The sequence below is a fragment of the Pyrgilauda ruficollis genome, unplaced genomic scaffold, assembly GCF_017590135.1.
Source record: "Pyrgilauda ruficollis isolate IOZ18807 unplaced genomic scaffold, ASM1759013v1 scaffold47, whole genome shotgun sequence".
NCBI classification, from domain to species: Eukaryota; Metazoa; Chordata; class Aves; order Passeriformes; family Passeridae; genus Pyrgilauda; species Pyrgilauda ruficollis.
In genome coordinates this window covers 1,760,057-1,773,727 of record NW_024526266.1, presented here as the reverse complement: position 1 = coordinate 1,773,727, position 13,671 = coordinate 1,760,057, and the positions used below count along the sequence as shown (strand labels likewise).

Sequence of the window (13,671 nt, the reverse complement as noted above, 5' to 3'; positions counted from 1 at the left end):
AATATTCTCCAGCTTCTGTTCCGTTACATGGCCTGATGTATCTGCCCAAAGCCAGATGTGGCTGCCTCCCTTCTGGATAGGTTTTCACCTGGGAATGAATGTCAGGTCACCTAGGGAAAAACAAGCCTCTTCAATGAAGCAGAGGTGAACCCTTCTTTCCTGATGGGGAGGGTGAGGGGCTGCAGGGGAATTTTGGATCCAAACACATTCGTGTGTAACACCTGAGGGCAGCAGGGATGGATCACAGATCTAGGGGCAGATCTAGCTGCCACGTGCTGAGCCAGTGGTTATCCAGCTTGGTTCTCTCCCATGTTCTTACACAGTGAAACACAGCATTTTAAGGTATTTTCAGGCTGCAAGGGAATTACTGTGAGCTGAGCTGCGTGATGGAGGATTCCCTGGTGGCTTCTGGTACTGTTTATATTTAATCAGCTTCTCTCTTCTTACTTCTATTAACATTATAACTCTATAAGGCTGCAAATTCATATCTGGAACACAGAGAAAATTAAATTTAATGTTTTGAACCAAATCTCTGTTATAGAAAGTGTTTAATAGAAACAGGAAGAGACTGGGAATGTTTTGCAGCCATAATCAAGTGGAGCATCATTTATGGGATGTTTTAGGACACAATGGCCCTGTTCTGCTTGGGCCAGCATTCTGAGAAAGCATCTCCCAAAGTTGTGAGAGGAGTTATTGATAGAGCTGTTAGGGCTGTCAGACTTGGACAGGCAGCAGCAGGGTGAGAGGACTGACTGAAGGGTCCAACTACCTTCTGGTGTGTGAGCAGGGAGGAATGTCAGAGCAGATTATTTTGCCTGCCTTTCCTTTTGCAAACTGAGTAGAGGCAACAGCAGTGTAGTGATTCTCAAAAATCAAGCACTGATTTAAGAAAAAAATTACATGTATATTCAGATTCTCTAAATTTCTAGCTAAAGCTGTTTTATGGATTGCATTGATTTTCTTTGCCTTGTAGAGATAGGTTTTGACCTCAGGGGTGTTCAGAACTGCCTGGTATTTAGCACAACACATTGATTACAGTGCTGATTTACAGAGAGACAGATTTAACAGAGCAGCACATCCAAGATGTTTTTTGGAGAGGATATGAAACCAGAAGAGGAGCAGTGTAACACCACCAGGATCAATGGCCTTTGTCTCTCCTTGCAGTTCAAGGGTGAATAGCTTTCTTCTTTCATGGCATGCTTATCCTAAGCAATGTAAACATGGCTAGAGCTTGATGGGAATTCATAAACAGTAAAAACTTCCCATTAGTAGTAGACTTCAGTGTTTTTATTTTAATGAAGACACCTAGTAGGTATGCCAGTGAAATACAGAGGTTAAGTGCCTGTGTATCTGAGGTCTTCTTGATGGGAAGCTAAGAGCAGCAGCTGTCATAGGAATCTGACAGCTTGTGGACCAGGGATTAGTCTTTTGCTGTTTTTTCCCTGCCTGCGGAAAAGTTTAGTGTCCAGGCAACTCTGAAGCTTTTAAAAGCAGTATTTAAAAATACACCTGTCCTAATAGCACAGAAAGCACCTGCCTGTACTTGTGGGCCAAAAAAAAGCAGGAGTATACCCCTTTTTACCTTCTGTGAGCTGTTCCTGTGAGAGTGAGGATGAGAGAAGGGAGAATGAGCAGCAGTATAGGGCAGGGACAGACATGGAACAGGCACCAGGCAGAGAAGCTGAATGCTCTGTTTTGGGCCTCCCATCTCAACCTGGGGTTAGGAATGCACTCCTGCTTCAGTCACAGTGTTACAGATAAAATTCATACCTTCTTCCTGATCTGACCTCATACTAACTAATAATACTGACTAACAAATCTTGCTGCAGCTCCCTTATCGCGCCTTTGTCATTCCAGCTGTCATTGAGGACTGAGATAAGCTTTTTTGCAGGATAGCACAAGGTGCATCTCTCCTCTTTTGTGCTATATTTTTAGGTAAATGGGACACTGGTGCAGGGCTCATGTCTTACGTCATTGGTAATATTTGATGGATGTTGTGTGATTTGAGTTTTTTCCTTTCAGCTCCAAATACTCAGGGAGCAGCAAGGTTGGTGACATGACCTGTGTGAGAGAGCATGGCCTGCTTCCCCTCCCTCCCACCCAGGAGGCTGACAGCTCCTGCTCCCAATCTCTTTCAAATTTGGGGATCAGAACAGCACTATCCTTTCTTTAAAATGGCTTCATGAGGCTTCAGTTCCATCCTGATCACCATTTGTTACCCAACTGTGTATCTCCCTGAGTGCCAGAATACCAGAGCCATGTAAGCTGTGACTGCTAGGAAATAATGCCTGTGAAGTGAGAGATTATCTTCATGTCTCTTTAGCTTTGGGGGAAGAAATTAATCCTATATCTCCTGGAAATGTGGGATCTTCCTATTTGAGATCTGCCAGGCAGCAGATTAGTAACCCCAAAGGCAAAATGTTTTCTCTCAGTAAACAGAAAAACATTTTGAAGGCAGGTATATTTGCATTTTGGGGAACCATGGGAAACAATGATTGTGATTTAATCCAAACATGTTTTGTATATTTTGAATAGTAACAGTTAACTTTCCCTGACAAGGTGAAAAAGGTAGAAGCTTGAGTTCTGTATCCATGCAGTCTTGATTACACATGAGAAACAGATTTAATTTTAACAGCAACTCTGAGCCCCCATAGGTTTTTCTGTGCTGCTGCTTGGTATTGGGCAGGAGGAGGGGAATGTGCTTCAGGGCACTGGGGAGCGAGGAGACTGCTTCCTACCCAAGCCCTGGAAAGACATGAATGAGAGTTGCAGCTGGCACAGAGAAGGGAACAGATTTTATCCATGCTGTAAAGGTTTAAAATATAAATAACTTTAGTGTGTCTTGGATATGTGAGGATCTGGAGGAGGCAGCGATAGCTCAGAGGCCATGCAGTTCAGTGGAGGGCTCTGCAATTGATAGGAGAAAGGAAGAGTAATACTTCAGGGAAGTTTTTATTCAAACGTGTAATGTGTTTTGACAGGCTTTTAAAATAAGGTGATATCTTTCTGAGCTCAAGCTGAGCTGCATATGATTGAAAGTGGGATAAATCTCCTGTTGTGCACTAAGGCTTCCTACATTTACATTGCCACTGGAGCGTTGAGGAGCAGGGTGGCCAGGGAGGAAGGAGTTCCTGCCATATGGCAGCAGGGTAAATTTAAGTATTGTTTTCAGGTCAACAGACAGTCAGCTGAAGCTGTGGAACGTAGGGAAGCCTCACTGCCTACGCTCCTTCAAGGGTCACATCAACGAGAAGAACTTCGTGGGGCTGGCGTCCAACGGAGACTACATTGCCTGTGGTGAGTAGAGCAGCCACCCTGACGTGCTAACAGGTTCCCAGAGCTGGGGCCTCACCAGTAGCAAAGCACACCACCACTTCTGTTATTTAGCTGGATGGCCTTTTTAATAAAAATTTTTCTGAACTTCCACACTCCTTCCCCTCCCAGAGAATGGCACTGGCAGTCCTGACCTAAGGGGGTCTGTAGATGGTTTTCTTCTGTTGCAGATGAGTTGTTTGTGCGTGATGATTCAGGCTTGCTGTCATCAAAATCAACTACTGATGTCATTGCTGCTGATATAATTGATGTATTTCAAGATCAACAATTGGCACATCTTTATGCACCACCAGTAGCCTGGGCCACGTGAGGCTCCAGTAGTTGTCACTCAGTATGGCATTCTGCGTGGTGAAGTGAATGGTGCCCACATTGCAAACAGCTCCTTAGAAGACTGAATCATTAGTTGCTCCTTTGGCTCTTCTGTCCTTTCACTGCTTAAGCCAGGCTGTCAGAGCTCTGTAAATCCACAGCTCTTGCTGGGAAGGCAGTGACAGGCTGATAGCTGTGGGATGAACAGGACAGCTGTGCCAGCACTGAAGGGAGGACCTCAGCTTGTGTGTTCCCTGATTGCTGTGCAGCTTGCAAGGCAGAAATTGGGATGGATTTCTAAATAAAGCCTGCACAGTCTAGTCTCCCTTACTTAAGCCTCCACAGACCAAGTTGTCATACTTGATTATGGCAGTCAAAACTTTGATAGTGCTACCTGCCTTTGAGCTGTGGCTCTGAGCAGGCTGGATGTAGCAGTAATTCATGTGGTAGTGCAGATGCTCAGCCCAAAATGCTTTGCCTTGAGGAGTTTGTGGAGGGCTCTTGGAATCCTGCATGTTTTGCAGGTGTGCTGCACGCAGCAGTTGTCTTGTAATAAAACCATGTCCTATTATTAAGTGTGATGGAAGTTTGCTGTGGAGCACTTCCAGCTACCAGGGCACCATGACCACAATGGTAACTACAAGGAAATGTCTAGGCTTGTTTTAAGCAATGAAAGAGCTAAGAACCTCTTAAGAGCTAAGAACCCTTATTTCTGTTTGTCTTTACAGAACCTGATCTTGTATACTTGTATTTTTTATTTCTAGGAAGTGAAAATAATTCCCTTTACTTATACTATAAGGGCCTCTCAAAGACACTGCTGACGTTCAAGTTTGATACAGTCAAAAGTGTCCTGGACAAGGACCGGAAAGAAGATGACACAAATGAGTTTGTGAGCGCCGTGTGCTGGAGGGCACTTCCAGATGGGGTAAGCTTTCTGCTTGGGTGCAGAAGGAATGCCTCCTGCTTTCTCACAAAATAGCCTTGCTGAGGGTTTGACTGTGCTTGGTATTTTCCTGTTCATGGGAAAAGTAAGGGTGCTTGCAGGTCGTTGTGAGTACCCTGATGATTTGCAGGGTGACTGAAATTCTGGGGGAGAAGAGACTGCTGTGATCTTAACTCTTCCACTTGGGTGTTTGAATTCCTCTGTATGGTATCTGAAATCCCAAAAGCAGCATTGTATTTCTGGCACTTGATGGTTTTTGTGGGTGCATTAGGGGCTTTTGTTGCAGATACTCATTGTGAAGCCTTGTCTCAATGTTCCTGTGTCTGTCTGGGTTACTCATTGGAACACAGCCTTTGTGTCTAGATGAGTAGATATGTAAAGGAGATGAGTGCAGGCTGCAGTCACTTCAGTCACTGTTCCAGTGGCACTGAATTCACATCCCTAGCATGTGTACTAACTAATGTGGCATGCAGACCTGATGCAGCTTTTGTGAGTGTGGCCTTTCAGAATGGGGCTGCTCTGGAGAGCAAAATGCTGCTTTTGAATTCAAAAAAATTGGGTGCTCTTGAAATGCTTGCATTAAAAATATGGAGCAAGTAACTCTTGTATGTACAAGGTTTGCAGATCAGATGCTTGACAGGGCCTTTTGGGAGGGGGCAAAAAGGAGTTGATCTTAAATGTAGTCGTCCAGGTAGATGAAGTGTTGCATAATTGCTGTCCTGAGATGTCCTATTCACAAAGGCAGTGTCTACCAATCTGCTTTCTGCATGTGTAGACACTACCCCAACAACTGTGATTCAGTTGTCACTGAGCTAAACTCACTTCAGATGGACACTTCTGAGTCAAAACCAAAATAAATACACGTCTGGAGCTGCATTTTGTATTTAAAAGTAAGAAATGGGCTGCTGTGTTTGAGCAGGGGGCATTGGAGTCGGGGATGTAGGATCACCAGCTTCTTTCTGGCTGGGGATTTAGTAGGGCTTGGTATACAGGTCTCAGGTGCGGAGTGGCTGTTGTAAGTTTGGTAATTTGTCTTTCTGCCGGATAAAAACATGCTGTGGGAACCTGTGTGTCCAGAAATGTCCTTCCTTCAGTGCTGCCTTCACTTCAGTGCTTGGATTGTCTTGCCCACCGCTCTTCTGGGCATCTCTTCTACAGGCAAAAGCAGAGATGTCTCACCCCTGGGGTTATGTCTGTTGCTGTCCACTCCTCAGCAGTCTTTTCTCTGATAAATGTGCTCTGATAGACCTTCTGCTTAAATGGCTGAAAAACTTCTAAGCTGTCACAAAGGGCTGTGAAACAATTCTTCATAATCAGGATGAAAAATACTATACAAAAATGTAATAGTTAAATCAGGCCCGTCAAGATCACACCAAATAATGTTCAGGCTTCACTCCATTAAGCAGCATTCAGAATCCATTGCTGTTCTGGTCTTTTTTTTTTCTAGCATTTGTCTGCTTTTCCCTGGGCTGCTTCTAAATGAGCCTGTTTCTCCTGTGGCAGCCACACTACCTGGCTCTAGCTTTTAAAGAGAGCAGCAAAAAGCTGCCTGCAGGTGGTTTTTGCCTCTGCCTGTGGTACATACCAAGCAAGCTGCCTTGCTTGCTTCTGCCAAGAGGCCTCAGTGTTTATTTGCACCATATCTTTTCACTGATCCAGCTGCACATTTCTCTTCTACTGGTTCAGCAGTCCTCTCTGACCTAATTGAGACTTTGCTCATGTTCTTAGGAAATTAAATTACTGCACAGCCAAAGTTCAGTTATGTCCACAAAGTCTCACTCAAATGATGAAACTCTCCTATTCTTCATTTTGATTATGTTTCTTCAATTTGCCGTGGGTTTTTTTTTTTTTTTTTCAAATGAGCTTTGCATATACAGGCTTCCCTAAAAGCTGATATTTTTTTTCGGATACTGGGCTGAATTAGGGAAGGCCTGTGCCGTGCAAGATTTGGGGAACCCACAGCCTATTTCCAGCTTAATTATAATTTTGATCCTGGATGAGTCACTGTGCCTTAGTTTCCTAATTATAAGAGTTACCACACGCACCTCTCACTGCTGGCTGTGGTCCCACCTGCCCTGCTGCAGGACTGTGAGTGTGGAAGCAGCTCCAGAGCAGCAGCCATGCAAGGCCCCAGCACAGGCTGGGAAGGCTGCCCCAGATCCACAGGCAGCACAGTAAGCAAGTTTTACAGTGCTGTGGGCGTGCTTTTCTCCATTTCTTGCTGGGCTGGTTGAAAGCATCTTGCTCATCTCCATGCTGTGGTCACTGGGCAGCATCTTCAGTTTGTTCCTGAGGAGTGGGAGATGCCAGCACAGCCTTTCCCCAGGGCTCCCCAGTGGAGCAGGCTCTCAGTTTCCATACAGTGTTGCTGTCAAGGATTGTTCTTTAATTAACCTTTGAGATGAGATGAGTAAGTTTCAGATCTGTCAGTTATCTTGGGAAGCATGAGTACATGTACTCCTTCACTTCATGCACTTAAGTGCAAAATCTCAGATCCTAATTAAAACTTAACTAAAACTTTCAGATTAAATGTCATTGATTCTTTCTTAAATCTATTTTTATGTAATTCGGGCTTTTACTTCCTCCTGAGCCTAAGTCAAGCTGTGCTAGCGGCCCTTGCCAGAACCCATCTTTTTATTCTTTTCTCTTCTGCATTGCTTTTTCTTTACTCACAAAGATGCAGAGGCCTTTTTTATTGGAGCTGTCACCTTTCTGACTCAAAGATCCAGGAGCACCTTCTTTTCACCTGTATCAAAGCTATAACGAGGAAGAGAAATTATTCTCCCTAAGTGCTTATTAGCATTTTGCACCAGGTTTACTCACTTCTCAATTTATAAAAGGGTTTAGAAATAAGCACTAGCTTGTAGGCTACTTATTCTGTCAGACTTTTTGGAAAAAAACAGGCAAATGAAAAGCAAATGAAGCAATGACTATGAAGCAAACCTGATTCTTGCAGTGCTGTGTTTTGGACAAAGGCAAGTAGGCTGTTAGATATTTTTTAAATAGCACCTACTTATTGTTTGTGGGGAAAAACATTTCTCCCTTCTTGTTTTATGCTAAAAGTTAATCAATATTTAAAAGAAGAGAAAGCTTCAGGATTCTTTTGGCTAAGTGACTTGATAAACATGATTTAAACATGGAGATGCTTTTCAGAACATTCCCTGGACTAAATCCTTTAATTTCCCTGGTCAAGCATTTTATAATATACCCATGCTGTCCATTTTAACCAGCTTGATTTGAATCAATAATCTGGTCTTGAGATTGGAAACAACAGTCTTCTATTTTAGTAGCATGTAAACAGGGGATGCTCTTGAATGCAGGGACACTCTTGCATAGGGAAGGAAAATTACAGTAGTGGTAGTAGCTCAGTGCATTTAAGGGGTTAGAGATGTCATCTCTCTTAGAAGGGTCACTGCAATTACATCTGGGTATGTGGAAAATAGCTGGAGGAGCCTGGTTTGTGCCTTGCTTTCCCTTATGTGTCCTACAGGATGTTTTCCCCTTCCCTAAAGGGGACACCTGTTGTTTGGTCCCTCTTGCAGGGCTTATGTGCCTCAAACGTGCTCTGTTAAATGATTGCACCTAAAGTAGCCCTTTTTCCAGGCATGGTTAGTGTTTCTCAGAAAGCAGCTGTTGAAAGAGAAACCAAGGCTGAACCTGCTCCCAGGACAGCAAAAAGGTATTACAGCTGAACACAGTAGCAATTTGATTATGTAGATTAAGCATGGCTCAATCTATCATAATCACTGTAAAGAAGCCATTTAATTTTGTACCTGTTTGCACAAGTATTCATTACTGCTGATAAGCAGGTTACCAGGGAGGGATTTCACAAGCAGAAATGTCAAGGCTTTGGTACCAGTGAGGAGATGCAGATAAGAACAGGAGAAAGCCATGTGAATTAACTTAGGTAAAGCATTATGTACATTTTTTTCTTTTGGAGGAGTAAAGAAGGGGAATCCATTGAGAAGAGTGCTGCAGTCTTTAACCAAAGATGGGTGGGTGGTGGGATATACTGGATGGGTGCAAGAGTTCTCCTGGGAGGAAGGCTGCCAGTGGTAGGAAAACATCTCTTCTACCTGAGTAGAAACCCATGTATGTGTTTTCTCACTTCATCACTCCTTAAAAGTAATTTAAATTTATGGGGGTCTTGAAACAGTCATCTAACCATGGGTAAGAGAAGGCAGCTCTGGAACTCCAGGCTTCAGGTTGGCCTTGGGCATTGCCCTGTGGTGGAAGTGTATTCATAATTGCCCTGCATGTCTGAACTTCTCTTTGTTAATCTAAGACGATAAAAGATTCCCTTCAAATAGGTTTTGGGCGCACCTTTTCAGAAAACGGCCTTTTCTTCTGTTTAGTTTTCCTTTCTTCTGAGCATCCAGCTTTGTTTCTTAATGATGTCTGGCTTGGATTCTTTAAATAGAAACCTGTAATTGTAGCACTGTAAGTTAGTCACTTAATAGGGCTGCAGTCTTGTTCACTGATGAAAAGTAGCCATCCTTTGTTTCCCAGTAGTCTTATAAATGGTACACAGTGTACACAGGAGCTAGTCAGGGGCCCTTATAATTTACAATCAGCAAATTGGCTCCCTTCACAGGAATTAATTTAGCCAATACAAATTATTTTAGGAAATGATTCATTGCCACTTTAAAGCGCTAATTAATTTGGGTGACTTATGAACATTAAAAATGAAACCTCCTCTGTCATTCCCAAGTAACTGAATGGTAATTCAGTGTCATTGTAAAGTAACTTGTATCAGCCGTAACTATACCTCATGTAGCTTGAAGCATAAATTCCAACGGGATTTTGGGGGGAAAACAAGATGCACTTGAAACTTCATTGTCTCTCTTTGCTGCTGAAATTTTAAAATCTCAAAATTGGTGAGAATTTTGACTTCCAACTTCAACTCAGTAGTGTTTTATTTTCACAGCGTCCTTAACTTACCTGTTCAGGTGTCAGGAAATACCTCGGTAGAACCCAAAAGCTTAGGAGATAAAAGCCTCCCTGGAGTGATCAGACCCCAGCTGTCCCTTGCCTGCCTCTGATAGCAGCTGTGCCACAGGTCACAGCGTGAGTAGCTCTGGAAGGGCATCTGCTGGTTTCTGACTCCTCCTTTCTTTCCTAGACCAGGACTGGCCTGTAGCATTTGTGTGCAGCATCTCCCAAGCTGGTATCCTTGCAGGTTCTCCTTCAGTGCAGTCCTACACCACTTCTTCATGCTGCAAACACAGAGTTCCTCATCTTCGTTCTTGTGCTTGAAATGCACAGCAGTTTAGGGAAGGCTGAGAAGGATCAGCTTCTTAAAAAAGCAAGATGTGGCTTTGATCAGGTTTGTTCTGCTGTTTTTTTTCTCCCCCACCTGAAAAATCTTCAAAGGTCTCTCTCCCTCCTTGGAAAGCTGTCTAATCCCCATAGCCTGCATGCTGCAGTGCTCACAGCTGTCTGTGTGATAGCTTCCCATTTCTCTTGACATGCCCTCTGCTCTCTGGTCATTGGCAATGCTTTAAACACAGAGTTTTCTTTGACTTTTATTTTGCTCTTTTCTTAGGTAGTAAATGTATTTGATTTCTCTTCCATCCTACCTTTTTCATGTCTGCTGCTCCCTTACTCATTTGAAAATCTAAAATTTTATCTAAAAACAAATGGGACCCAGAACATCAGAAGATGTGTCATGCTTGATTTTATTTCCCCCTCAGATTTTAGCATATTAGTTATGTGTACCAACACATACTGTATATATTGGTTTATGTGCTGCTTGAAAACTGTTTTCTTATGCAGAATAATTTCTACTTGCAGATAAAAGATGTCACAAGCTATGTATGATCCTTTGCTCTGAACATGCTCATATCCTTTCATATCCGTATATCTTCAAATCCTCTGGTTTGGGCTCTATTTTTTCTGTGGCTAAGGAGAATTAATTAGAAAATACTCAGGTGACTGGCCATATTTTATTCCCTGTCAAAAATCTGTGTGTGTCAAAAACTTGTGTCCAAGTGTGGAGAAATGTGTGTGGGGAAAAAAATTTCATATTCTATTATTAACAGTTCATGCATTGTATTAGCATCTCAGTCTGTTGACACTTCAATCCATGTGAAAGACCATCTTGATAATGTGATTATGCAAATGACCAGATTCATGAGGAAGTGTTTAATTTTGAGTGTTCTGCAGAAGAAGAAAAATACTGGTGAGTGTTCTTTCTTTAGTGTCTTCTCCCTGGTTGCAGGATACCCTCTGAGCTTCCTCCCAGTGAGGACATGACCGCAGTGAAGGGAGCCAGGAGCTTCCCTGAAAACCCAGCCTCTGTCCACTGTGCTCCTCCTGCCTGGTGTGTTTGGGGCCAAAAAAGTGTATTGCACCATTTCTGTTGCTGTTTCAGGCTCAAGGTGGCACAGCAGCAGGTGGCTGGTGTGTCAGGAGCGGTGCTAGCTCTTCCTGTCCTAGATGCAGAGCAGCTGCCCGTGCCACTGCTGAGGACGCAGGGGCTGAGTCTGGCACTTCTGTTCATCTCTCAAGTTCAGGTCCCCTGTGGTACTGCAGCACTCTGATATCATTGTAGTTTCTATTTTAAGAATAGCTTCTTCAAGTAATGTAGGTGGCTCAGGTTTTTCTTCTTTGTTGGTTTAACTTTACATTTGCAAACTCAGTTTCTCTCCTTCTGCAAGGTGAGGCTTTTTTTTTTTTCCTTGCATAATCACAGAAAATTGCCACAGGGTCAATGTTGTCTTGAATTGAAGACAGATGAAAGTCCATATTTCCTGAATGAAGACAGTATTTACTCTTTCAGACTTTTACAGATGATATTTGCTCACCAATGCTTCTCTTCTAATGGCAAGAGGAGTAGAATGCGTGCTGTAGATAGATCTGAGGTCCTTCTTATTGGAGTCATCTTTCCTAGACTGAGTGAATGACATAGTGGCCAACATAACTGAGTGCTGTTGACATTACCATTCCAGTAGCTGATCCCAGTGGTACAGCTGTAGAAATAATGGATTGCAGATCATTGCTGGTACAAGCAGAGGTGTGAGCAGGCTCTTGCTGTTTCAAGCTTGAAAAAACAAGAGCATCCCAATGCAATTGCAAATCATATTGCTGTGTTACACACGGTGAGCTGGGGATGCAAAGAAGTCTCTCTGTAGGTGTTGTTAAACTTGCAAGTGGATGTTTTTCTCCTATGGGCACTTAACTGCTTTAGTAACTGTCAATTCTTTATTCAAGTATCAGTTTTATAACAGATGAACTGAAGTCAGGAATTCACATGGAACTAGACTTCATTCCCAACTCCATCCTCAGCTTGCTACTGAACTATAATGTTGCAAGGTGCAGCAGTAGGTATCATGTGCCACTTACATAAGCTATGTCCCAAACAGCACAACTTCAAAGAGAATTATTTGTGTTACTTATACTGGGGTGGAGAGGAAAAAAAGCGCAGGTTCATATTCAGGGAGCACTTACTTTTAGAATTAAATAATTGTACAGCTGTGTTCCCTTTCCACCAAATCTCAGCAGTGCTGCTCATGGGCCCCCTGATATGTACCCTGTTGAGCTCTAAAGCCACTGATTAAATAACTGATTAGGCTGTTGTAAAGTTTGGGGGGAGGGGTTTCAAATGATGTCTGGAAAGCTATTTATCATGAATAAGTGTACATTTCTTTCTTAGCATGCCTTATCTTAGCATTGTGCCTGTGTCTCAGGGCATTCCAGCTGCTGTGGGAATTAGAGATGGCAGGTGTTCTGTCTCTGCCCTCCTACAGCTCTTAGCCTTTGGGGAGGAAGGCTTGTTCTTAGTATTTTGGTGGGGGACTTATACTCACAGAATCATGGAGTGGTTTGGTTTGGAAGGCTCTAGTCCAGCTCCCTGCAGTAAACATGTATCCCTTCAATTAGGGCAGGTTTCTCAAAAGTCCCATCCAACTCAAAAGTCCCATCCCTCAAACACGCCCAGGGATGAGGCTTCCACCACATCTCTGGACAGTCTGTGCCAGTGCCTCACCACCCTCATTATAAAAAAACTTCTTCATTACATCTGTTCTAAACTGGCCCTCTTTTAATTTAGAACCATTTGCCCTTGTCCTGTTGCGAGACCCTACTAAAAGGTTTGTCCCCATCTTTCTTGTAGGTTCCTTTTGAATACTGGAAGGCTGCAATAAAGTCTTGCTGGAGCCTTCTCTTCTCCAGGCTGAAAACCCCCACCTGTCCTCACAGGAGAAGTGTTCCACCCCTCTAATCAGCTTAGTGGCTTCCTCAGGACCCAGTGTATATAATGTATATTCTGTGTAGTCTCCTGGAGCAGAGCCCCCTGAAAGCAGTAGGTCACAGCAGGATCCTGGCGAGTTCTGTAGGTACTGAGCCAGTACTGCCTGATGTCAAACTCTCACTAAAGCTGGTTTCCTCTGAGTCAGAGCATCTCCTGCATGAGCAGCCTTTGCTTTACTTTCCACTGCTAGGCTCATGCTGGCTATTTTCTGTGTGAAGTGCCATCTGCTGAAGTCCCTGGCTGGCACAAAGTGCCAGTGAGATGAGGTCTGAATGCCAGGAGCTGGTATCAGTCGGGCGGTATTCGATGTGCTACAGAGCAGATGAAGGGGGTCATTAAAGACAGGAACTGCAGGGGTAGAGCTGTGTGTCCCAGCACTTACTGCTAAAGCAGGACTTTGCTTTCAGAGCAGCAAGACCAAAGCAAGAATGAGGTAGGTATTGCAATGCCATTGGCACTGAGCTAACCACTGCTTTTGAAGCCAGCTTCTGTGCAGATGCAGAATTGCCCCACAAGGGTGATGGTCTGCTGTCAGTGCTGTTTGAATTTGGTTTATAACCTCGTTCCCTCTAACAAGTGACACTGCTCCAGATAAAGTCAAACCAACTTTGCAATATTGTGTTGGTATTTTTTTTTTTTTCTTTTCCCCACTCTTCAGTGCTAATATCGATGGCAAATCCTGCCAGGCCACCACCATTCAGCAGTTACAATTCATGAGCTGCATCAACCTTTTGCTCTAGCACTACTAATTAAGCAATTTTAATGACAGGATTTAATGTTTTACACAGTCTAAATGAAGTGGAAAAAATATGAACGGATTTTTTTCCTTTCCAGC

General features: G+C 43.4%; 1 protein-coding gene across 2 annotated transcripts in view; it reads left to right on the top strand.

The window, feature by feature from the left end:
- Positions 1-13,671, top strand: part of COP1 (COP1 E3 ubiquitin ligase) — a 123,019-nt gene that overhangs the window by 87,805 nt on the left and 21,543 nt on the right. For both annotated transcript variants that reach the window (XM_041479024.1, XM_041479025.1), the window contains 2 exons: positions 3,173-3,297; positions 4,407-4,567. In XM_041479024.1, coding sequence (XP_041334958.1) covers positions 3,173-3,297; positions 4,407-4,567 — 286 coding nt within the window. The remainder of the gene's footprint in view (positions 1-3,172; positions 3,298-4,406; positions 4,568-13,671) is intronic.